Here is a 26,060-nt window from a genome sequence, read left to right on the forward strand (position 1 = left end):
CACACACACACACACACACACAGGCCAGGAGAAAACAGAACTACACTGCTCCCGTTCGGCATTCTTTTATTTGAGATGGCAATGACAATGCCCACTACAAGCAGGAAGTGAAGATGACCAAAGGCACCCATCAGTCTGCGTTTGCCCAGAGCTGGCCTGGCTCCAGCAGCAGCACTCGCACCCGCAACTGTAAAGTGACCCAAATGGATGCCCGTCTGGACACTGTCTGAAGTCAGGGTTTGCTTGTCTTGTTAAAGCTCCTTCAACACATCAGCTGCCAATTACCCAGAAAGTGCTGGGCCACAGCCCAAGCCAGGAGTGGACAAGCACTGTGGGCTCCCATCACTGGCCCTGAATCTCTTCTTAAAGCTAAGCCTATTCAAAAGTAGGCTGAAATTAGAACAGGACACCCACTGCGGTTTCTCCATTTAATGAAGTCCCTTTCCATGGAGTTTTAAGCTCTGGTAGAGAAGACACAGCAGTGCTCACTCACACAGAAAGGGACTCTTTGCACTCAGACATATGGCGCAATGGTCCCTGAGATCTGACCATTACATTATATCTGTCATCCCTTGCTGTTACCTAGAAGCAAGATAAGCTGATTTTCTTAGCTTCCTGGAGGGCACTGGGAGCCCAGACATGAACTCTGCTACCAGTGGGAGGTTACCCTGAGCTGGGAGGCTGACATTAGAGCACAGTGTGCCCCTCAGCTGCCTGTCTCTCTCCTGCTTCTCCTGCCCAGGCCACAGAAGCAGCCTTGTCAAAAGCCACATTGTTTTTCAACCTACCACTCCTGACATTTGTGTGTGTGACGCAGTAAAAGCACAGCGAGTGGAGGTAGAGGCGCTCCGGGCAGTTCTGCCCCACATGAGAAAGAAAGGTGAGCATCTGGCCACCTGCTGGCTCCCTGCACATCCCAGGCTCCCCACAGGTGAGGCTTTTGTCCCTCCATGTCCCTAGAGCGTAGTTGTCAACAGTGCCACGGTGTTACCAGGTGGGGAGGTTTAGCTCCTGGCATATCAAGAGGAATTAATAAGAATAGTATTATTATTATATATATTATATATATAAACAAATATAATATATATTATATAAACAAATATAATAATTAATTATATTGCATTTGTTTCAAGCTTTCTAAAACAAAAACGTTGAGCTCTCTTTTTTAAAAGCACACAAAATTTGGAAGTAAAACATAAATAAGAATTGTTTTTAAAGCTAGATATGAGGAAAGCAAAGACACATACAGAAGGGCCAATCTGTTTGGTATGGTTGAAGGTACTATTTATTTCTGATTGGCCTATTGCCCTAAGGGTACAGAGAGCAGTAGGAAAGGAATCTGATTTCCAAGCATTCTGACCTTCATTACAGGAAGGGCAGGAAAAATTGCCCATGGCTGAGTAGAACTTGGTGGTGGGCAGTTCTGACCAGCTGGGAGTGCCTTTGAAACGTGTTCACCTACTTGATGATTTGGCCTAAGGCTGAGCTGGCTCCCAGTACCTGTTTTCTAAGAATATTTAAACTAAAGAGCTTCTGCACAGTGAAAGAATCTATCCACAGAGTAAACAGACAGTCTACAGAATGGGAGAAAATATTTGCAAACTATGCATCCCACAAAGGTCCACAATCTATAAGGAATTTAAACAAATTAGCAAGCAAATAACAAATAACTCCATTAAAAAGTGGGCAAGAGACATGAACAGACACTTCTCAAAATTAGACAAACAAGCAGCCAACAAGCATATGATAACATGCTCAACATCACTGATCATCAGACAAATGCAAATCATAATCACAATGAGATCCTATCTCACACCAGTCAGAATGGCTATTATTAAAAGGTCACAAAATAACAGATGCTTGTGAGGCTGCAGAGAAAAGGGAGCACTAATACACTGTTGGAGGGAATGTAAATTAGTTCAGCCACTGCAGAAAGCAGTTGGAGATTTCTCAAAGAACTTAAATCAGAGCTACCTATTACCCAGCAATCCCATTCCTGGGTATATACCCAAAGGAAAATAAATCCTTCTACCAAAATGACACATGCACTCCTATGTTCATTGCAGCACTACTCACAATAGCAAAGACATGGAATCAACCTAGGTGCCCATCAACAGTGGATTGGATAAATAAAATGTGGTACATATACACCATGGAATACTACATAGTCATAAAAAAGAATGGAATGATGTCCTTTGCAGCAACATGGATGCAGTTGGGTGCCACTGCCCTAGGTGAATTAATGCAGGAACAGAAAACCAAATACCGCATGTTTTCATTTATAAGTGGAAGCTAAACATTGGGCACTTATGTACACAAAGATGGGAACAATAGACACTGGAGACTATGAGAGGGGAGAGGGAGGTGGGCAAGGGTTGAAAAACTGTTGCATACTATGTTCAGTACCTGAGTGATGCGATCATTCTTATCCCAAACCTCAGCATCACACGATATACCCAGGTAACAAATACCTTGCAAAGGTCTCCTGGGGGAAGGCAGGCAATGTTGCCCCCAGCTGAGCTCCACTGGCGTACAGCTTAGTAAACAGTTAGGTTTTATCCACTCCTTGATTCTGTGACTTTGTTTCTGGGATCAACTTCCTTCTTCCTAAATTTCATCCTTTAGACTCTTATTTTAAAGTTCTTTTAGTAAATATTTTTTGATGGTCAGCTCTTTATTGTATAAAGTATCTTTCTTTAGATTCATTCCTGAAGGACAATTTTGTTGGATACATCAATCAGATTAACACTTGTTTCTCTCTTATTTAAAAATATTCTCCTACTGTGCGGTGTTTTCTGTCGATCAGACGTCTGCTGTAAGCCTACTCACTGTTATTCTGGAGGTAACGTCTTCTCTGGTTGCTCTGAACATCTTTATTTTGCCTTTGTTGTTCTGCAGTCTCTATAATGTGGCTGGGTGTGAATATAATTTTATTTATCCTTCTTTAGATTCATTGGGTTTCCTGAATGAGAAAATAGATGTCTTTCAGCTAGAAAGTCTTGGAACTGCCATCTCTTGGAACTATCTTAATTTCTCCCATTCTCTACAATCTCAGAATTCTAAACAGATGTGTGGTAGATCTTTTCACTCTATCCTCCGTGTATCGAAACATCTCTTTCCTGTGTTCCATCTATATGTCTGTGTTTCATACTAGTTAACTTCTTCAGATCTGTGTGCTGGTTTGCTAATTATATCTTAAACTGCGTCTAGTCTGCAACTGTTAATCCCTCCCATTGAATATTAATTCCATGGGATTGATATCATTCATTAAATGTATCATTCACTTAAGCTTTATCTGATTCTTATTCAAAGCTGACTAGTATTGGGGATATATTTCTGTTCTTTACCCATGCACTTTATTTCAGCATTTTCTTTATATATATATATGTAAATAAGTATATATCAAATATACTCATTTTACATCCCAGTATCTGGGTCTGATTCAACTGCTATTGCCTCAGCTGATTCTTGCTCACATTGCCCTTTCTTCTTGTGAGTAATTTTTATTTTGAGGTCACATTCCTTGGAACACTACTTGTGGGATTTTTTTGCAGCCTGGGTAAAGGGTGCATTCACCCCGTGTGTTTTTGTTTAGATCAGATACCTGTTGGTCCATTTAAAAATCCATATTCCATTTGGACTTTGCAGACCACACAGGGAAGCATGAATTGGGCTCCACATCCATAATAGGGTAAGCCTGCTACAGATGGCAATGACTTGTGGAAAACACAAGCATTTCTTTCTCCTCTGGACAGAGCCAAGGCCCACTGAAAGATGTTTGCCTACATTGTCCCATTGCAGTACAGGCTCTTGGGTCCCCTGGCTTTATAAGATAGATCCTGATCTGATTCTCTCTACTTGGGGACCTGAACTCTTCACATGTCACAACCCGGCAATGATTGGCCATGAGTGCCAAGGGCCCAGGCCCCAAGATCAAGAGATGCTCCCAGACAGCCACAACTTCAAGGCAGACTTTGCTCTATGGATTCCAACTCCACCTCTAGAAATTAATTTCTCTTATTTTCTTGCCGCGTCAGCTGTGCTTTTAAAAATGGATGTAGAATGTGAAATGACAGACAATAGAGACTCAGAAAGGTGTCAGGGATGGGGAGGGAGTAGATAATGAGAGATTATGTGATGCATGCAGTGTACATTATTCGGATGCAGTGTACAGTATTCTGGTGATGACTACACTAGAAGCTCTTCCTTCACCACTACTCAGTGTATCCATGTAATAAAATTACACTGTACCCCAACAATTTATACAAATAACATTTTTCTTTTTAAATATGCGTTTTATATGATATTCAGGATTTCAGGCATTTTGTTGAAGGTGAGTTGTCAGGCTATCCTCCATATTCCCAGGAAAGGAAGGAGAAGTCTCGTCTTTAAAGCATCACCACTTTTGCAATTCTTGGATACTTGGCAATGTGCAGAGCCACATGGCATTTTAATTTCTTTTCTTTTTTTCTTTATTTTATTATTATTATTATGTTTTTTAGAGACAGGGTCTCACTATGTTGCACAGGCTGGTCTTAAACTCCTGGGCTCAAGTGATCCTCCCAGCTCGGCCTCCCATACTGCCGGGATTACAGGCATGAGCCACTGTGCCTGGCCATGGAGTTTTAATTTTCAAGCTCTATGCTTTTCCACAGGCCTAAGGCTTCTGAGAGAACTCACAGGGCCCTCGGCAGAGGCCTGACATCATCCTTTTCCACAGATTTGAAAGGCAGTCTATGTCCTGGCCGCACCCCAGTGCCCGACAGAAATAGAATGAGAAGTATGATCCAGCTGGCAGGATCTCAGCCTTGGATCAGACAGGCAGTAAGAAGGATTTTCAGCTATGTGGTCAGAAAAGCACCATGAAGGATGGTCACAGGGTAGGTAGGCCTGGGTGGGAAGCCATATCCTTCATGCAAACTCACAGTTGTTACATTTGATACAAACTCTTTTCTTTTCCTTAGAACATCTGGCCCAGGATTCCTCTGTCATTTAAAAACAAGCCATCAACAACAGTGGAGTCTATTAATAACAATAGAGTGGCTTCTACTGTGTTCCCCCTTGACCCCCTGACCCAAACTCTCACAGTGCCTCACACACCACAGTACTGCTGCCTGTCTGCTGGAGGGGGCCATTTACTTCCCGTCACATCTCCAGGATGCAGCCCAGGGCCTTGCACACATGGTGTCCTAAATATTTTCAAATAAATGTAAGAATAATTTTTCTGTTGGGACTTATCAGATTTAGAGATATCATCTGAGGAGGTAATGCTTTATGGAAAAGCAGCTCCATGGAGCCAGTCCCTAATGATTAGAGGTTCTACAAGAGTCCTTCTAGAGACCAAAATCTGGACCAGGGTGTGGCCACCTCCCCGTGAGCTGCGCACTCCGCAGAACTTGTCTAAATACCAACATCAACTTTGTTCAGAGCTTTACAGGTTCAAATTGCTTTCACATACATCTTATTTACTTCTTATAATGGGAGAGGAATGCAGAATACTATCCACTTTTTTTTTCTTTTCTTTTCTGTTTTTTAAGATGGGGTCTCATGCTGTTGTCCAGGCTAGAATGCAGTGGCCCAATCATGACTCACTGCAACCTCAAATTCTTGGGCTCAAGCCATCCTCCTGCCTCTGCCTCTCAGGTAGCTGGGTCTGCAGGTGAGCACCAACATGCCTGGCCTTTTTTTTTTTTCAATTTATTGTAGAGATGGGGCCTCATTATGTTGTCTAGACTGGGCTTGAACTCCTGGATTCAAGTCATCTTCCCACCTCAGTCTCTCAAAGTGCTTGGATTACAGGGATGAGTCACCACACGAGGCCCCATTATCTCTCTTTTTTTTTTTTTTTTTTTTTAACCACTAGAAAACAAGGCTCTGAAAGTTGTCCAGGGAAGCACTGGATAAAACATAACCCAGGTCACCCCACCGTGTTCAGATGATAAGTACCCTGAACCCTGAACACCGTGTTCAGATGATAAATACCCTGTCCTCAAAGTCCCAGAAGCTGATTCTCCACCAAAACTGAAGAGGAAAGGACTGGAGAGCATGGGACCTGCTTTCCTAAACCTCCTCATGATATCAACTGCCTGTATGATTTTGGAGGGGGCACTAATTTTCTAAGGTGAATTTTCACTGTCTGTGACCAAGAGGCTTTTCAAAGTCATGTATTTATTTACAGGAGCATTGGCGAATCACACATCTGCAAGGGGGTGTGGGCAGCTGGAAAGCAAATGCCCTCCCAAAGGAGCAGCCCTGCCCAGCTCTGACAGATGGCTGCCATCTGGGAATCATTTCATTTTTGTAAGAATTAGGCAATCTGGGAATTTATATGAACCTCCCACTTGTCAAATACTGGCACTAGTAAACAAATGTTTTATATGCCATGAGCCAAATAGAATACCTCCTAGAACCAGATCTTCCTCTTGGGCCACCTGTTGCCCCACATGGGTCTGATAATCCCTGGAGTCCCACCTGCCTCTTGGGATCTAGTCTTCTTTTCACTGCCCCCTGGACTCAATCCCCCTTGCTCTCAGGGAAATCCTGGGACTAAGTGCTTTCAGTCCCATTACGACTCAAGACTTCATCCTTTGAAGGACACAGACATTATTTTGTTCATCAGATGGCCAAGTCAAATATGAAAAATCCATGTAAATAAATGCTTAGCCAAGTGGATCAAGCATTTATTGGACACGCATATGAGCAAGGTACTCTGGGTTTGTATAACTTTTCCTTTTTCCAGGTACCTGAAATGTTCTCCACCACAAACAAAATGCCACTTCATCACCATATGGTCACGAAGACACTATGCACGATCTTCGGAGTCCAACATGCTAGGATTCAAATCCTATCTTCACCATTTACTAGCTCTATGACCTTGATCAAGCTATTTAACTTTTTGGACCTTAGTTTTCTCTCCTTTAAAAATAAAGAAAATACCACCAACTCATTAGTCTGTTGTGTAAATTACTCCAGAAAAGCCAAAATATAAAAAATATTGGCACTAGATAAATATTGATTACCTTCTGCCCATTGTAAAAGGTTATGGTGTTAATTCCATCATACTTCAAATCAGATATTGTATGGAGCATGCAAATAAGCAGTTTTTAAAGCTGTGTTTCCCCCACCTGAGTTAGGAACACATCTAAAGAGTCTAGATATGGCATATGACTCCCTCTTTAAAAAAAAAGTCACTGTTTAAATGGCTTTAGACAAAAGGGTAGAAAATGAGAAGTTGAGAATTTACAAAATCTTACTCAGAACAAAAACAAACTCAGAGACAGCAACAGTACATGCATTAGCCTGACTTGCAGAAAAGAACACAGATTGACTCATTTTACTTAGCGAAAGTAGATAATAATAGCATTGTTTTCAGTTAAGTAACATCAGCCAAAAGAATATAAATACCATTAGACTGAAAAGTATGAATAACTGTGGCTTTCTCTTTGCTGGCACTTTCTCATAATTGATATAGAGATCTATTTAGATGGAGGTTTTGATTCCAAATTTCATGTTCAAATTTTTTTAATTGATAAAAACCTAGAAATAAGATTTTGCAGTGGGGTTAATGGCAAGTCAGATACGGAAGCAGTCAGAGAGAATTTGGTTTAACTCAGTAGTCCCAAATCATTTCACTTCCAAGTACCCCTTCCTGTTATCTCTCTCTCAACAGTTCTTATGCTTTGAAAGACAGTCTAGTAAGCTTCACTTATTAATAATTCATCTTCCCTTTTTCTTCAAAGACTTATACAATTGCCAATCAGAGTTCCTAATTGGCTATGATAACCAGTGTTGACACACTTTGCTGATATCGATCCTACCAAAAAGCAAAGAAATGTGAAGATTTAGTTATCCTGTATGGCCCTATTTCAGAGTCACAAAAGTTCCATTAGGTTCTATAAAACAGGAAATAAGCTTGCAAACTCCCCTTTCCACCATCACAGTCCTCCAGGAGACCAAGATTCCCATGATGAAAACAACTTGTTTTGTTGAGCAAAATAGAATGATGTTTTTCAATTAACACATTTCAAATGTGACTTGCTTCTGAACAAATCACATGGCCATTGAGGAAAAATTTACAACTGCTCAATACAGCCCCCCTCCCCACCCTTAGTCACCTTTTGGTTTTCTGTGACACAAGGATCCATTCACATAAGTAATACAAGAACTCCTAAAGTAGCTCTCAGAATGCAATAGACGCAGAATCAGAATGGTCAAGATGAGCCCCTCAGTTAATGTTCGTTGGCATACACTTCATCACCACTCACTCTGTGCCTTCGTCATAAGCACTGTTTTCCCATCATGCGTGCTGATGCATCCTCACACACCCCACTGTTACTGCCTCGTTAGGTCTGTTTTAGGAAGTCGATTTTGGTCATTGACACTATGTTTTGGGCTAAACTGTGTGCTTCTACAATTCAAATTTTGAAGTCCTCGTGCCAGTAGCTAAGAATATGACTGTTTGGAGACAGGTCTTTAACGTGGTAATTAAGTTAAAATGAGGTCAGGCCCCAATCCAATATGAGTGTGTCCTTATAAGAAGAGGAGATGTGGACACAGACAGATGCAGAGGGAACACCATGAGAAAACCCAGGGAGAAGATGGACATCTGCAAGCCAAGGAGAGAGGCCTCAGAAGAAACCAGCCCTGCCGACACCTTGATCTTGGACTTCCAGATTACTTGGAAATCTGGAAGTCTGGAAATCTTGGATTCCCAGATTTATTCCAAGACAACAAATTTCTGTTTAAATTACCCAGTCTGTGTTACTTCGCTCTGGCAGCCCTAGCAGACTAATACACTGTACGAAGCAGAAAACAGTTAAAAATATCATTCCTTTACTGAAAAAAAAAAAAATAAGCCAATAGACAAGGTTTCTTATTCAAAGTTGGATGCCTGCTGGTATAAGTTAAAGAAAAAAAGACACTTGGTATCATTTGAGAGGCAGTGGAGAAAATTCTACTATTAACTATGTTTTTATTTGGATGTACAAATTAAATTACAACCATCCCTGGAGGAATGAACACATTACTCTCATTATTATTAGCAGCTTAATGGTATTTTGTGGAGTCAGTGAGATCTTTCACAAGTATCTAACTGAGATCAAACAGGCTGTAAGGAGAGGAAGTTTTAATGGGATAAAAGAGTACAGAAAGAAGGGAAAAAACAAGTTTAGAATATGCAGAAAACTGAATAGAGAAAGCAGCAAGAAAACATGCCCAAAGAAAGAGAAGCCTATGAAGACAGGGAGAAACTGCACTCCTGCCACAGCCAAATACCCTGCACATCACAAGCACACGCAGGGTCTGGAGTTAATCTACTGCTCAAAGAGGGTCAAGCCTCCATCAATAACTAGTAATTTCCCCTCTCTCTCTCTGTCTCTGTCTCTCTCTCTCTCTCTCTCTCCCTCTCTGGAAGCAGAGAACAGACTGTTAAAGGATCTATGCATCTTGCAGGGACTGAGGCCCAAATAATCTCACTTTCACTTCCTTCCTTGCTAAAGTAAACAGTGCTTCAGGCATGACCCGACTGTACCACAATCTCCATTTGAATCACATTTTCTTCAGAGAAGTGCAAAGCACTTCAGATAGAATGCTTTCCTTTTTCATTTTCCAGGTACTTTGTGCTACGCAAACTACAGACTACAATCTCTCTCTGAAACCCAGAATACCCAGAGCAGACATGTTAACAATTTCTGTGCCCTGGTACTCAGCATCATGACAAATCTCCAATACTGCAACCCACAAACTCCGTGGACTCACAACTAACCCTATATCATTCTACATTCATATTTTCAACGCCCTTCAATAAAAGCATTGCTTTCTCTTTTGTACATTGAAGGAAACAAAAATGAAGGCAATAAATGGCTTGCACAAGGCCACGATAAATTAGCGGAATGCCTAGAAATGTTCCTGATACTAACAAAAATGAGCAAACATGCTATAACACTATAAAATCTTTATGTAGTTGACATATTGTAAGAACAAGCATATAATTAAAAATATGTAACAACTTTGCAACATTCAAGCATGTGTGCATCCCAGCATCTGGTAATAAATGATGAAAGTTTAGAATGAAATGTCATTTGAAGACGGAAGATGCACTTAATATTCCAAAAATAGCTTTACTGGTATTTTAATTCTTCCTAAGATTGTAATCTTTCCAATTTCCCTTTTGTCAGTATCATCTCCCATCCTCAGAGTTTGAAAACACATTCTACCTACAGACTACCAAACAGGTAGCAAAGAGGAACTAAATAAGAGATCCCTCTCCTACATAGACAAAAGCAGCTTCATGGCTGCTAGCATTTAGCATGAATTATTAAGACAGAAGTTTGAATTATTTCCTTTACCTGTGATCTCAGGTAGATAAGTGGACACTGAAGTATTTGGGCTTACTAGATCAAAGTGCTACTAATTCCTTAGTTTACTTCTTAGGACAATTCTAGCAAATTACTTTGAAACTATAAATAGTGCAAACAACAAAAGGAATTAATTAAAAACCAACTGCTTATCTTTGACTTTAGAAGAGCAGATAATGTTACCAATTCAAAACTTAAGAGAATTGTTCTAGTGTTCTATGACGCTGCTCCAGGCCAAAATGGAAGGCCCCTCCTCTGGGCTCTTCTAGCACCCACAGCTTCCTTCACCTGGACACATTTGCCTGTGAACTTTTGTACTGCACCCAAAACACCTGGAGAAATATCTACCAGACCCTCCCATAGGCAGGAAGCATTTTGAGGGCAGGGTTTCTGATTTAGTTAATTTCGCATGGCCTGGGCGTGGTTCATATGAGTTGCTCATCCCAGTTGTCTTTCTCCAAAGGGCTGAAGTCAAATGTGAGTACTTAAGCAACGTATGCCTGGAGTTACATTTTGCTACATGAGCCTAGGGAAAGCTGGCCCCTTATCTTACAGATAAGAGAAAAGAAACCCAGAGGGGATATGTCTTTTGTTCCAGTCCTGCAGCTGATTAGTGGTAAAGCCAGAATGAATAACCATGTTTCCTGACTCCAAATTCCAGCACTCTTTCCATACTTTGTACACTATATATAGATCTGTCCTTCCTGGCTTTGTACTTCTGTAACACTTGATAATTCATTGCCACAAGTCAGTAACTACATGGGCTTCACATCCTGGGAATTAGCCGATCTCATAGGCTAATTCCAGGAGGGGTATTCCAGCAGAATTCCTCCCTAAAGCTTTGCTTTAGTAGCTGCAAGTTCCATAACGCCCTCTGCAGGTGCGAAAAGGACAGCTATGGCCTGGCAAGTCAATGGGCCAAGTCCAGGCAGGCCATAGGTTGAGCCTACCTTGAGGTGTTTGGAATAACTGAACACCTGTGCAGGTCTCTCTCAGGCCCCTAGCCCACTGGTAGGGATTTTACCTGGAGCCTGTGCGTGCATGCTGTGCAGCACCTTCACCCAAACTAAAGCCCCAGTGGAGCCGGGCTTTTGGTTCAAGTAGAGTATAAGGGTTAAAAACCTAAGCTATGGAGTAGAACTGCTTAGTTTGACATATGAATCTGCTTCTTAATAGCTGTTCTGCCTTCAACACATTATTTAAATATTCTGTGTCTGTTTCTTCTTCTCCATAAAATGGAGACAATGGATAATAATCCACCTCCTAGCATGGTATGAGATTTAACTAACGTACATGAAAAACAGCGGGATCCTGACGCACAAGTAGGCATTAGAGAGATGGCCGGTATTATTAACACTACTACTACTCATCTAAAACAAAACAATTTTTAACCATTAACTGCACTTGTTGGTTTCACCATCCACTATGATTTGGCACCCAGTGAGCAAATATTTTCTTTTTCTTTTAATTTTTAGAACATTTGCATGATACCCTAAACACATAATCTAGGGAAATGGCTTTTTATATGAATAGTCTCCCTTAATTAGCTATTAGTTGAAGAATATATCCCAAATGGCACAGTAAATTACCCTGTGTTTGAAAGCAGGTTGAGCATTTCACCGACAACATTCCCAAATTAGGAGCAGTAAATTAATGTTGAAAGTCCCTCCGATACCTGTTGGGACCCTTCCCTTCAGTGCCATAGGCTTCATCCTCATGAAGCTCTTTTAAAGGGAACACCGAAGGAATCCCTATGGATTGGCCATAGAGCTCTTGGAAGGATTACCTCTGCCCTGAAAAAGAGAGGTCATGTCAAAGGGGCGTGAGCACAGCGCTCTCCACCTCTCAGAACCAGACAGCACCTCTTCTTCAAAGTGGGGGACCACAGAACCAAAGCTGTTCCACCCCTTCCTGGAAGCTGCAAAGTCGCCCGGCGGGCGTTCGCCTCTTACCACGAACTCCTCCAAAGTCTGATAGGTCTTGCCCCGGAACTCGCAGTAGTTCTTCCTCTCCTTGCACTGCGGGCAGCACTGGCTCGTGTCGACGTGGATGCAGCGCGGGTGCAGCCTCGGACACTCGGGCTGCGCGCACAGCGGCCCCTCCTCAGTGCACAGGCACGGGCAGGCCGAGGGGCCCGGTGCGAACTTCTCCCCGATCGCGTACACGAAGCCGCTCTCGTCCACGCAGCCCTTGCCACGGTAGTCCGGGTACACGTACTCCTCGGGTGGCTCGGGCGTGGGCGCGAGTTCCGGGCCGATCGCGTCCTGGGCGGCTGCGGCCAGGGCTTCCCCCTGCGGGGTGTCCCCGCGGGGCCGGACCTGCAGATCCCCGGCCTTGGCGCCCCCGTCCTGGGAGACCCAGGCCTGCTTCAGCTTGCTCCACGGCTCACGGCCGGCGAGCCCACGGCCGCTCTTGCTCTTCCAGTCCCGGCCGCTGCCGCCCTCGTCCCTCGCCGGGCGCCCGAGCTCGTTCACCCGCCCCGGGCCGTCCCGAGAGGCGTGCTCACGCTTCTCCTGGCCCGGCTGCTCTGGTGCCTGGGCCAGCTTCTCCAGCGGGATGCTCGGACTGCACAGAGCCACCATCAGGCAGCAGGTGACCAGGAGGGAACTGGAGAGCGCGCCAACTGCCATCGCAGTGGAGCTGGGCATCCCCTACCACGTCCCGGCGGGCGGGCGGGCGGGGAGCGCGGCCGAGGGGCGAGTCGCATTCACAGCCCGGGGGCGCGCCGCCGCCAGCCGGGAGCCGCCGTCCCTGCGGAGAGAACAGCAGCACAACTGAGCCCCGCGGCCCGCGCGCACCCCGGCCCGCCGCGGCCCCCACCCGGGCTCCGGCATAGCTCTAGATTAACGAGCTGGGCGACGGGGGCGGGGGCAGCATGCCCAGCGTCGGTGCAAGGCCGGGGTTCTTAGACATCACAAATTGTGGAGCGATACATTGGAAGCGAAATCCAAGAACGACACCGGCCGGCGTGTTTCTGATGTAGTCGTGATTAGTGTTGGAGATGGCCAAGGGCGGCTTGCGGAGCCCAGGAAACTCAGCGAGCCGGGCCCGCGCCCCCCTGCAAAGCTCTGCTGGGAACCACGTAATTTAGGCACCCAGGGTGTCCCTCCCTAGGTCCTGGCCACATTTCCCAAAGGTTATTAAATGGAGAATTCAGCAGTGGAGTTAGAGACGGACGAATGTACAGGAAGATAACAGGGAAACTCTTCCTCATTTGCTTTAGGGGTTTGTGCTGGGAAAATGCGGGGAGGTTAAACAAAGCTTCTCCTAGGACTCCACGATTCATTTCTAACAACTTCTTAAAAGACTACCGTCTCGGGAGCAGACGCCCCCTCCCCGCTCTCTAAGCCCCGCTGCATGAAAGGATGCCCTCTGCCCCTTGCCAGAGGGCCAGGTTGGGGATTCCCGGGGCTTCAGCTCCTCTGCCGGCCCGCCCCTCCCAGCCTTGGGAGCCAGGTCGCTGGCCGCAGCGCTCAGTTTTGTAGTGTCCTGGCTGCGGAGCAGAAGCGCCCGGGCAGCACCAAGGTGTGCAGTGCGGGAGGCTGGGGCCCCAGGGCGCAGAGTGGGGGCAAGACCTTCCTACTCGCCGGATCCTGGCCAGCCTTTCTGGATTCCAAAGTTTCTGCCGCCCAAAGAGGCTAGGAGAGCCCGAGACGCCGCAGGACACCGGCAATTCAGCCTCTCGCCGCCTCACTCCCCGAACGCCCCCACTCTGCGCACTCCGGTGCGTCTGTCCCCTCCCCCTCAGCCCTCCTCCCTGAGGGCTCCGGACGCGCCCCGCCCTGCTCACCCCCTGCCCGGTCCCTGCCGACCTCAACACTGGGCGAAGCGCCCATATTCACAAACTTGGGCGGGGGAGGGGATTCCTCCGTAGCAGCTGAGCGGCGGAACAGAGCTGGAGCGCGTCCGGCCGCGCGGGGACACCCAGCATGCACCCTCAGCCCTGAAGACCGGCGCCCAGCCTACATACATGAGCGCAGGGCGCGGGCCGGACGCCGGGCTCGCGGCGGACGCAGGGGTAGCAGCGGCGGGCGCGGGCCCGGGTTACCAGCACCCATCCTGGGCCGGCCGCGGACCCGCGCGGGGCGGACCGCTGAGAGCCCAGCCCCACCTGCGCGCTCCGCCCGGCGCGCGCACCGGGCTAGGGCGTCTCTGGGGACTCGCTCATCTCGCTGCCAGCTGCCGGTGGTTGCGGCCCCAACTCGCGTCAGTGCCCGCGTCGCCCTCAGCCGCTCATCCTCCGGCCTCGTCCCCGCTTCTCCGAGACCAAGAGCGCCCCGGGGGCCACCCTGGCGCCGCCTCGCTCCTCTCCGCGGAGGGGTTCGGGGAGCTCTCCAGACCCGGCAGCCGGAATGTCTGGGCAGCTGCGGCTCGTCGGAGGGAAAAGAGAAGCCCGCAGCGCGGCCGACGCGCGAGTGGCACCGAGGCCAGCATGGGAGCCAGCGCGCCCGCCTCCCGCCTCCCCCTGCCGCAGCGGCCTCCGCCCGGCTCCCGCTCCGCTCCCTCCTCTGCTGCCCCCGCTCTGGAGGCCCCGCCTCGGCCCGGGCTGCCCCGGGGGAGGCCCTCGCGCTGCCCCCGGGGAGGCCCTACTGCCGCACCCGCTCCCTTTGCTGCGCCGGACCAACCTGTCAGTCGTCCGCGCGGCCGCGGCCGCACCTCCGCCGCCAGCCGCAGTCCCTGCCAGGGCTGCCATTCTCCAGTTGAGTCGCTCACTTTGCGCTGGACCTTTCATCTTGGCTTTTCTCTTTTCTTTAATTTCTTTCTTCCTAATTGGCCCCCTCTGGCTTTCCTCTTTGTGGACAACTTGTTTCAGCTACTGTGTTCAGTTTGGGATTCGAAGGCCGTGTTAGTTTAGCAAACTGTTGAGACTTTCTCGTCTTTGCATTCAGAAACCCAGAGAAATAGACGTATACGAGTAAGAAACGTAAAAATCTCAAGTGCGAACTTTCTGAATCTCTGCCAATCTCTCCCCGCTCCCATCTTCCTCTTTCTGCCTGCTCTCTCTTCTACTACAAATAGAAACCTGTTTCCTAACTTTGCTAGAATCCTCAACTGTTAAGCAGAGGCCCGGTTGTTTTTACTCTTTGATCTTGTGTAAAGGAGAAAAAGTCAATAGTACCTGTTCAAATTAATCCCCGAAATTGAATTTTCATGGAAATGGCCCAGGGCAGTGGTTCCCACTCATGGCATTTTAGAATACCCGAAAGTGCTCGGATGGTAAACAGATAAGCTTCCCTGCAAGGTCAGGCCCTCTGGCTGGTGGGAACTGGGGAGGCTGGTTTGGGACAAGTTGTTTCTCTCTGTTTTTTAATAGTATAGACACACGAATCTTAGCTGAGGTGCTAGGAAGCCCTCCTTGAAAGCCTGAGAAGGCTGCCCCTCCACCCCCTCCAACACACACACAACCAACAGGGCTGGATGGAGGATTTCTTTCTCTCTCTCTCTGTCTCTTTTTCTTTTTTTTCAGACGGAGTCTCGCTCTGTGGCCTAGGCTGGAGCGCAGTGGAGCGATCTCCACTTACTGCAAGCTCCAATTCCCGGGTTCATGCCATTCTCCCGCCTCAGCCTCCTGAGTAGTTGGGACTACAGGCGTCCGCCATCACCCCCGTCTAATTTTGTTTTTGTATTTTTAGTGAGACGGGGTTTCACCGTGTTAGACAGGATGGTCTCGATCTCCAGACCTCGTGATCTGCCTGCCTCGGCCTCCCAAAATGCTGGGATTACAGGCGTGAGCCACCGTGCCTGGCCTGGATGGAGGATTTCTATGTACAGGATGATTTGAGCCCTTCTGCTGTTTCAGTTCTCAGTCTCATTTTTCCTTTTTTTTTTTTTTATGTTTTAGAGACACGATCTCACTTTGTCACCCAGGCTTCAGAGCAGTGGCATGATCACGGCCCACTGCAGCCTCAAACTCGTGCCTCAGCCTCCGAAGGAGCTGGGTGTACAGGTCACCACACAGGGCTAATGTTTTTTGTTTGTTTGTTTGTTTCGTTTTGTTTCATTTTGGTTTTTTTTGTTTGTTTTTTGTGGGTTTTTTTTTTTTTTTTTTTTTTAGAGATGGGATCTTGCTTTATTGCCCAGGCTGGTCTTGAACTCCTGGCCTCAAATGATCCACCTGGCCTCTCAAAGTCCTGGGATTACAGGTGTGAGCCACCACACTCGGCCCTTTCATTTCTCGTTACCCTTAGAAAAGAGACAGGCCACATTTGCCTGTGGCTGCAGCAGCCTACCCACCCACCTGCCTCTCATCACATGCTCTAATCAATTATGGCTTCTGTGTCTTTATGATGCTTTAATCCAAATGTCACACCTTTCACAACACCACCAAAATAAAAACACGGCTCGAGGTGTGATCATATGTAATGTGCAAAATGGGCCCTCAGTTCTATAAAATCAAGTGCTTTTATAGCATGGGTTAGGCTACAAATTTTGTTGTTTGACTTATTAACTAATTCTGTTCTTGTCATTAAATATCGTGTTTTGTTTTGCCAACAGTACTCTCATGTGGTTACAATGAGGTAGCCCCAAACACATGTGACTCATAAGAACGAAACAGTAACATGTGTCCAGGATTCTAACTGAAAAATTGATTGGGGGCTCAGCTGAGGAAATAATGATGTCTCTTTATTGATCCCACCTCAATCACTGGTCTCTTTGAATCAGAAACTTCTTGTCCCAGCCAGCTGCTTCCAGTAGAGAGCCATGAATATGAGATAGCCAAGTTTTCAATAAGAGGCCTGACAAAACTGAGGATGAATTAAGTGACCAAGTGTCCAAATGGCTTTGTTCTGTTAGATGTTCTCAGAGATAGTGTTATAGGCCTGATAGAATGAGGGAGGAAAGCAGTTTCCAAGGGATTGCTGTCCTTTATGAAGAAGAACAATACCCATGCAGCTCGATGAGCTGAGTAATTCGAGAAAATATAGGGGACTTTGCAGACGTTGAAGGAATATACAGCTTATTTATTGCCAGTGCAATGAATTGTTGCGATTAACTTTTCTTCTTTCCTTCCTTCTTAGTTCCTTTCTTTCCTTCCTTCCTTCCTTCCCTTTGCCCTCCTTCTCCCCTTTCTCCCTTCCTCCTCTATCTCTCTCCTTTCCTTTTCCTCTTTCTCTCCCTTTCTTTCCTTCTTTCCTTTATTCCCTCCCTCCCTCTTTCCTTTCTTCCTTTCCACTTATTTTCCTTTCCCTTGCTTTCCTTCCCCTTCTCTTCTCTTCCCCCCTTTTTCCCTTCCCTTCCCTCCCCTCCCCCTCCCCTCCCTTCCCCTCTCCTCCCCTCCCTCCCCTCCCCTCCTCTCCTCTTCCCTTCCCTTTCCCTTCTCTTTCTCTCCACTTCCCCTTCTTTTTCCCCTTCCCTTTTGCCTTTCCCTTCCTCTTTCCTTTTCCATCCTTTCCTTTTTTCCAGGCTACAGAGTGCAAGGCAGGAGCAGAAAGATCTCTGGTCAGGGACTGAGGTGACATGGGTGTAATCCAAGTTCCACCAGGGGCCAGTTTTGCAACTTTGAACAAGTCACTCAGTGTTACAGGCTCTTTGTTTTCTCACCTTTAAAAGGAAAAAGAGAGGATCTCTGAATGAATAGGAAGCCCAAAGCACTCCAGGAATATAGCACATTTCTGCTTTCATGCCCCGTTTTAACTGAGTTCGTTGCTTCCGTTTTCTTCCTGTGTGCAAGAGTTAAATCCATCTGCTGAGGTACAGTCATATTTAGTAGCCAGTGTGAGAGTCTGAGCTTGGCCACAGGGCCAACCCTGAGCAATGCAGAGCAAGTGGGTTCCAGGCAGGATTCTAGGCCAGTCACCTTTCCTGTCCCTTTTGGCAGAATTAATCTTACCTTTATTTTCTCCCCAGAGAGTGGTTTATGTTTCTTATAACAGTCAACTTTTTATGTCAACTTTTTTTTTAATGTCCCTTAAACTTTTTTTAATGTCAACTTTTTTTTATGTTCCTTATAACAGTCAACTTTTTCATAGCTCCAGATTATCTGTACTCACTTCTGAAATGGTTGCTTATTTAAGGGCAGTGGCTATGCTTTATTCATCCTTCTTAGAGCCAATAGGACCAATTGAGGAGGGAAAGGGAAAAGGAGGGAAGGAAGCAGCAATAGAAGGAGGGAAGGAAAGAAGGATGGAGGGAGGGGAGAAAGAAAGGGAAGGTGATTCAGAGGGAGAGAGAGAAGAAATGCGAGGGAGGGAGAGAAGAAGAGCAAGGGAGAGGAAGGAAGGAAAGAGGCAAGGGAGGGAAGAAGAAAGGAAGTAAAGAAAGAAGAAGGTAGTGAGGGATGGGAAGAGGTAGAGAGGGAATGGGGGGAGGGAAAGAAGGATGAAGGAAAGGGAAAAAACGTAGGAAGGAAGGAAAGAAAGAATGAGGGAAGAGAAGGAAGGAAAGAGGGAAGGAAGGAATGAATGAAGAAAGGGCAGGAGGAAGAGAAGAATTGAGGAAGAGAGGAAGGAAGGGAGAAAGTAAGAAGAGAGGGAAGAAGGAAAGGAAGGGAGGAAGGGAGAGAGGGAAGGAACAAAGAAGAAAGGGAAAAAGAAGGAAGAAAAAAAGATGGGAAGACGAAGGATTGAAGAAAGGGAAGAAGGAAGGAAGGTGGGAAAGAAAGAGGATGGAAAAGGGAGGGAGGGAAGGAAGGCAAGCCAAAACTGGGAGAAATTAACTTATTATTTATATAATATTGGGCAAGTTCACAACCATCTCATTCAATTTCTTACAATACTACCAGTCTTAGCAACCATTATTGTTTTTCATTTTGCCCATGAGAAACCATGCCTCAAAGAGGTTGAGACTTGATTAAGGTTACCCAGCTAATAAGGCAAGTGCCTGGTTGACAATGACACCTGTGACTGCACTCCCAGTGTCCTGTCCCAGTATAGCCCCACTGCTGTCTCCTCCGAATGGGCTGTGGCTCTATGACTTACTATTCTGGATTAACTGGCTTTCCCCGGCTTCTCTATCCAGCCAAAACTGCACGACCTCACACACTAGGCCTTACATTCATCACAGCAGAGAAGCAACAGGTCATGCAAGGATCAGAGTGGGTTGTAAGGGCCTTGGGGGCAGTCCTGAGTTGCCACTCCATCTTCATGTCCTCAGGCTAGGACCCCCTCTAACAGGGACTCATGTTTGACCACAAATGAGAGAGCACATTAACACGTGCATGGCTGAGAAAGGATCCCTTGATGGATATTATCCCAGACCCTGAGGAAGAGTCAAGGAGCAGGTTTGCCTGGGAGGAAAACACAAGAGACCATGCCCCGGGAGGAGAGGCATCTCAGGGCACCCATTTGCAAGTGAAATAGAAGAGAGGTAAGGAGCTCAGGTGTGCTCACAGAAGGATGAGACAAGGTCATCTGCTGCAACTGAGGGTGCCAGCTGTTTGTGGTTTGAAAGTGGAAAAGAGACTGTGTGGGATAAAACATAAACGAAGTTAGGATGACCGCAGACCTGACCAGGAAACCAAGAAGACCTTAATGGAACGCAGATCCAGCCAGCGAGGGAACCTTGCATATTTGCTCTATGGGGAGAGCTGCTTGGGATGCCAAAGTGAGCCAGCTTTACAGGTGGCAGTGGAGAGAACTGGCAGACTGCTGCCATGCCTCACCTTTACAGGTGAGGAGACAGTGTGGCTGTCCTGGGGATGGAGGGCCTCCTGGGAACTGTGTGTTCCAGGCACAGCAGCTGCAGCAATGTCTGCAGAAAACACAAAGGGCTCCCCACTCCTACTCATGCACTCACTCCTCCCGCTGACTGCAGATTGCCTGAGCCCAAGGAGAAGAGCTTTCCTTCATTTAGTTCACACCTTTGGCAAAGCCATTTAACTTGAATTCTGGGCTTGGGCCAGTGAAGGAAATGCTTTGAAACCATCTTTGAGGGTTAGAGGGAATAAAAGCCACTTCCACCTGAAATCAAGGGTCAGCAGGATTGTTGTGGTTCAGGCAGAAAGGTGACCATTAATGAGTGGGAGAGGCCACTTTGGTGCTCAGATGGCTTTTTATGGATGTACACAGAGCAGGCCTGGCTGTTAAGGGAGCCACTAATTAAAGTTCTGCCCTGGAACGAGCTACCAGTCGGCAGGGCAACAGCTCCATTACTGCTTCCCCTTTTGATACATGTCTGCGGTTGAGAGTTACTGTTCCCTGGGCTGACCCGCCGCACATGCTGCCTGATTACAACACACCTTAGGGACTCATCCCTTCTGCTACAATGCCAAAAGTCAGCAGCATCTGTTCAGATAATCAAATGAATGACTCACAGATATTCTTCTGAAATCAGTAGCAAAATCTTACTCTTTGAAAAGAGGTTTCCAGGGATCCATTTTTTGTAGACTATAAAGTCATCCACTGTACTGGTATCACAGACCCCGTAGATATGGACTAGAAAGAAGTTTCAGAAACAATTGTTGTGAAACAAAGGCCTATCAAAGTTTACTACTCTAAGAAGTACAATAAGCAGTTGGCTTAGAATGGTTGGAATTGCAGATGGCACAGCACTGTGCAATAGTGGGAAAGGATCTAGGTCCATAAAACAGAGGTAAGAAGCTTCAGGTTGCATTTTTAAAGGTGTTTCCTCTTACCTTTGGAGAGTTCCAAAGGAGGAAATCTCTGGCTAGTGCTGCATGCCACGTGGCCCTATTTGGACAGGATTTTTCCTTGGAGTCAATAAAGGGAACCTGAAATCCACTCTGGAGCCCTTCTGAGTTGGGATGTTTTCTCCTGACTTCTGTGGCCCATGGTCTTCCCAGGAGCCAGACACTGGACCTGGCTGTGATACAACAAGAGATGGAGTATTATTTATACCCTGTGGTCTATGTAGGGGATGCTTTGCTTGGCTGAGCACAGCAGAAAGCAGTGCAGGAAGGGGAGGGTGTTTCCAGGTGGGCTCATAATGAGTGGCTAAGAGAAAAAAACAAACTCTATTTTTAATTTGCTTTCAAACCATGACAATCAACACAGAAAATTTCTGTGGCCAAATGTTTGGGGATTACCCCCAACCATAAAGCAAGCAATCAGTTCTGCAGTAGACACCAACTGGGTGTCCTTCAGTTCAATTCTGATTCCGTCTATCTGGAGATAGCCTCAGATCCCACAGGCTGGGAGCTCAGTCCCCAAGACTGCTCCCACTTCTGATGCCAATCTCAAGGCCCAGGTTGTTTTACCTGTGCTTCTGAATGACTGACTATAAATTGGGGATCCCATAAGTCCCCTTCTTGGGTTTGATTAATTTACTAGAGTGACTCACAGAACTCAGGGAAAGACTTTGTTTACCAGTTTATTATAAAGGATATTACAAAGGATACAGATGAAGAGATACATAGGGCAAGGTGTTGGGGGGAAAGGTATGGAACTTCCATGCCCTCTCCAGGTGCCCCACCCTCATAGGAACCACTGCACATTCAGCTATCCTGAAGCTCTTCAAATGCTATCCTTTTGGGTTTTTATGGAGGCTGCGTTAGGCAGGCATGTAGGTTAAATCATGACAGACTCATTAAAATACAAAAAGACATTACTTTGGAGACTCTAAAGATTTTAGCAGATATATGCCAGGAAGAAGAGTTGAAGACCAAATATGTATTTCATAATATCACAGGGGCACATGCATCTTTGGTGGAGTGTCAAGAAAGTGGGTCTCCCGGGATGGCTTATCTCCTTGGTCCCAAGCTGGTTGAGCTCTAGAACATTCCCTGGTGTGCCAAGGGGACTTTGAAATTCTCTGGGGCCCCTCAATTCTTTCCCAAGTATCACCAGCTATACGGGACAATGGCAGAACCTGAGGATGGGAGGTACAATGGATTCCCTCTGTAAACAGATGGTCAAGAACCTGACTTCTCCCTGACACTGCTTGAAGCTTTGACACTGGGCCTCATACTTGGGCTGGGACAGTGGGTGTGTGCTTCAGAAGAATCCTGGGCTCATTGTCACAAGGAGGTAAGTCCTTGTTCCAGACGACTTCTTCATGGGATCTAAACATGAGAACATATAGATATCTAGGACTTACGGGACAAGGACAATGACAGTGACCACCCCTACTCTATCTCACTTCTGTATTTCTAGCATCTAGAGCATGTAGCATCTAGAGCATGCAGCAGGGACACAATAAATGTTTACCAGATCAATTAACAAAGAATCACAAAACGACATGACACAAAGTGCATTTTCCTACATCTCCTGTTACCAACCCCCTCCACTCCCTCACCCCTCCCCATAAGCTCCCCACCTCCTCAACACCAACCCACTAGGACTGTACTTAATCATGCAAAACAGTTCTGCAAATACACTGAGCCCTAGGGCACTGAGGGAGCACAGGCCTCCGGACTTCTCTGCCGTTTTCCAGGCTTTTCCAGGCACCACTTCACGCCCTTACTCAGCAACATGCTAGCTAAGTTTTATCTCCAGCTATTGAAAGAAACTCCTTCCTTTCAGCACCAGGCATAAATAAGCCTGAAATTTCTCTGTGGTTCTGGGCCAAGAATTCTTGTTATATCACTTTTCTCATACCTTATGCATCCTAATTATTCCACACTCCCTTGTGATATTCAAGAAAACAATCCTTTGGAGGGCTATTGAGGAATTCAGCACCTAGTTTCCACCACTGGCCAGTGAAGAGATGCTCAGGAATCCATGGAATTTGAGAACGGAGAGGTCTTCTCTATTTTATTCCTCTGGAGTTGGTATCATGTACTTAGTCATTGGCCTTTAACTTCATTCTTTACATCACATTATTCAATTTGGTCTATTATTCTAATAATTGACATTCCGGCTTCCAGCAAATTAAATAACCAGTCCCTGCTTGGGGTTCTCTGAGTTTCCTGGATCTGTGGTTTGATATCTGACATTAACTTGAGGAAATTCTCAGTCATTATTGTTTCACATATTTCTTCCATTCCTTTTTCTCTTTGTTCTCCTTCAGGAATTCCATTACACATATATTGTTCGTTTTGTAGTTGTCTCAGATAATTGTCTCAATTCCATTCTATTGTTTTCAGTCATTTTTCTCTTTGCTTTTTAATTTTGGAAGTTTCTTCTGATATCCTCAAACTCAGGGATTCTTTTTTCAGCTATGTCCAGTCTACTATTTAATAATAATAAGCTCATCAAAGGCATTCTGCATTTCTCTAACAGTAGTTTTCTTTGCTAGTGTTTCTTTTTGGTTAACCAAAATTTCTTAGAATTTCTATTTCTCTGCTTACATTGCTCAATTGTTCTTGCATGGTATTTACTTTATCCATTAGTGCCCTTTGCATACTGATTATTGTTGTTTTAAATTTCTGGTATTGAAATTCCAACATCCCTTCCGTATCTGGTTCTGATGTCTGTTCTGTCTCTTCAAACTGTTTTTTTGTTTTGTTTTGTTTTGTTTTATTTGCCTTTCAGTGTGCCTTGTAATTTTTTCTTGATAGCAGGGCATGATTTAATGCATGAAAGGAACTGTGTCAATTGGCCTTTAGTGCTGTGATGGTAAGGTATGGGGAGGGGAAACAAGCTATAGTACTGTGAGTAGGTCTCAGTATGTGGCAAGCCTGTGCCTCTGGACTGTAAACTTCCATTAAGTACTTCTCAATTTTTTATCCCGCTTTAGATGGCACAGGATGGCTGGAGTGGGCTAGACTTGGATATTCCCCTCACCCAAGGTAGTTAGACTCCAAGAAAACTCTGTCAGGCTAGGCTCTGGTTAACTAGTTTCTTCTGAAGGCAGGCCTTGTTAAGAAGAGAATGCTCTGGTGTATTCAAAATAGTTCCTTTTCCCCTCCCCTTGCTGGAAGCAGGATCCTGTTTGATCTCTAGGAGGCAAAACTCACAAAAGTGTGCCCCTTTCCCACCCCGTGCCTGGTGACTGGGTCTAGCCAGAGTTTTTCCCTCCAGACTTGTCCACAATGAACCCCCAGCACTTCGTCAATTACAGTTCAGATGTTTCTACCCTGGCACTGGTTCCATGGGGGTTGCTCCTCCATGGATTTCTGCTCTGCTAAATCGTCATTCACTTGTCTAATTTAGAGGCAGTGGTTTGGCCTGTGATCTCACTTCCCTGACAGATCTAAGGAGAGCTGTTCGTTGCTTTTTCAGTTCACTCAGCTTTTGACTTGTAAGGGTGTTGAGAAGACTTCTTCACTCCTTGTGTGCTGGACCAGAAACCAGAAGTTCACGAGTATCCTTTGAGTAAAATTTTTCAAACAGTTTCAAAGCCACCTTCTATACTTGTATTTAAATCATATTTCTGCCATGTGCCTCAAAGATATTGTTGCTGTTAATTCAGCATAGGTTTATTTTTTATGCTAATACCTATTTTGTTGGAGATTGTGCACTGAAAGATAGATATTGATATCTATTTGACAACAGATATATAAATGTTCGCCACCCAATATCCATTCTCTTTCTTCTGATAACACACACTGACCTGTTTTCCTCTAGAGAACCAACTCCTGCCCCAGTCTCAACACACCTGATTCTTAATTGGAGCTGCCAGCTGCAGCAGGGGACCCCACCTGGCCAGCATCGTCATCCTTTGGTCATGCTGGATGTTCAAGGATGCTCCTGTGATCAATCCCATTGAGACTGCAAGGGCTGGGTCCATCTTGAACCATATGAAAATAAAATATGTCTTTTATTTTTCCTACTAGACTTGAATCTTGTAAAAATTAAGGCTTCACCTGCTAGGGTCACCGTAAGTTGTAGGTAGGTTCTACCTGAAATGGAGACAGCACAGAAGAAAACTGAAGCAAGAAAAGAAGACAAATCCACTCCTGATAATGTGATGTGAGGTGAGGTCTTCGCAGGCTCAAAGAAGTTTCTAACTGGTTCTCTTTGTAATCACCAGAGCCAATTCACATCTTTTTTTTCTTCCCCAAGCTTATTTGAATTGAAGTCTTCTGTCACTTAGAATTTCAGAAGCCCTGACAAATAAAATGGTTCATTAATTGAATCGGCTATATCACAATTCAAATGGTGGCCTAACAACATATCTGCAGATATCAAAATTCTACCATAATAATTAGACTATAAATGGTTTTTAGTCCTATTTTCAGTATTCTCAAAAGTGCTCGCTTAGAAATTAAGCCACCGCTTTTTCTGCACAAGAATTCCTTTCATGCCATCCCAGCAAATCTGCCTCTATGCGCTCAGATGCAGAACTGGTTCTGAATTGTGCAAAAAGCCACCATTGCCAGCTCTGCTCCATTTTTTTCTGGCAGCCCCAGCATCCAATCAAGATTTCTGGATCTTTTCCAATTATAACACCATTTGGAAATACTCAGCATTTTCCAGCCTTGAATAATGTATTGATCTCTTTAAAGTAGAAAATATTCTCACAGACCCCCAATGTTGACTTAAATTTTTTTTTTGTAATTTTACTTAAATATATATGTAAACATAAAACACTACAAACTGTTAGGCTTATAGCTTTTAGACAACTATAAAAATAAACTTACAGAACAGACGTAATATAAACTACAAAACCAATGAAATGGAAACGAGCTACATTAGCTTACCAGGACAGAGCAGAGAGTATTCCCGAAGCCCCATGCCTGCCTCAGCTTGGGAGGCCAATGTTTCTAATTACTCTGAGTTCTGAGCTCAGCATTGTCAGAGGATTCCTGCCTAGCGGGGCCTGGATTCTCCAACATTTTTCTGTATTTAGATTATTTCAATACTTCATTAGCATGGCTTCCCATAAAGTCACTGGCCTCTACTTAACATAACTGTAGCTGTTATT

General features: G+C 45.5%; 1 protein-coding gene across 2 annotated transcripts in view; it reads right to left on the bottom strand.

Moving 5' to 3' along the window:
• Positions 1 to 14,518, bottom strand: part of VWC2 (von Willebrand factor C domain containing 2) — a 27,780-nt gene extending 13,262 nt beyond the window's left edge. Inside the window, exons 1-2 of one of the 2 annotated variants that reach the window (XM_058444942.1) lie at positions 14,467 to 14,518; positions 12,308 to 13,106 (exon numbers count right to left, since the gene is read on the bottom strand). In XM_058444942.1, the coding sequence (XP_058300925.1) occupies positions 12,308 to 13,003 (696 nt within the window). In that variant the 5' untranslated portion in view covers positions 13,004 to 13,106; positions 14,467 to 14,518. Of the gene's footprint in view, positions 1 to 12,307; positions 13,107 to 14,325; positions 14,423 to 14,466 lie in introns of those variants that run through there. The other variant, XM_032758122.2, reaches the window with a different exon arrangement.
• Between the last annotated feature and the right edge of the window lie 11,542 nt (positions 14,519 to 26,060).

The sequence above is a fragment of the Hylobates moloch genome, unplaced genomic scaffold, assembly GCF_009828535.3.
Source record: "Hylobates moloch isolate HMO894 unplaced genomic scaffold, HMol_V3 SCAFFOLD_1, whole genome shotgun sequence".
NCBI classification, from domain to species: domain Eukaryota; kingdom Metazoa; phylum Chordata; class Mammalia; order Primates; family Hylobatidae; genus Hylobates; species Hylobates moloch.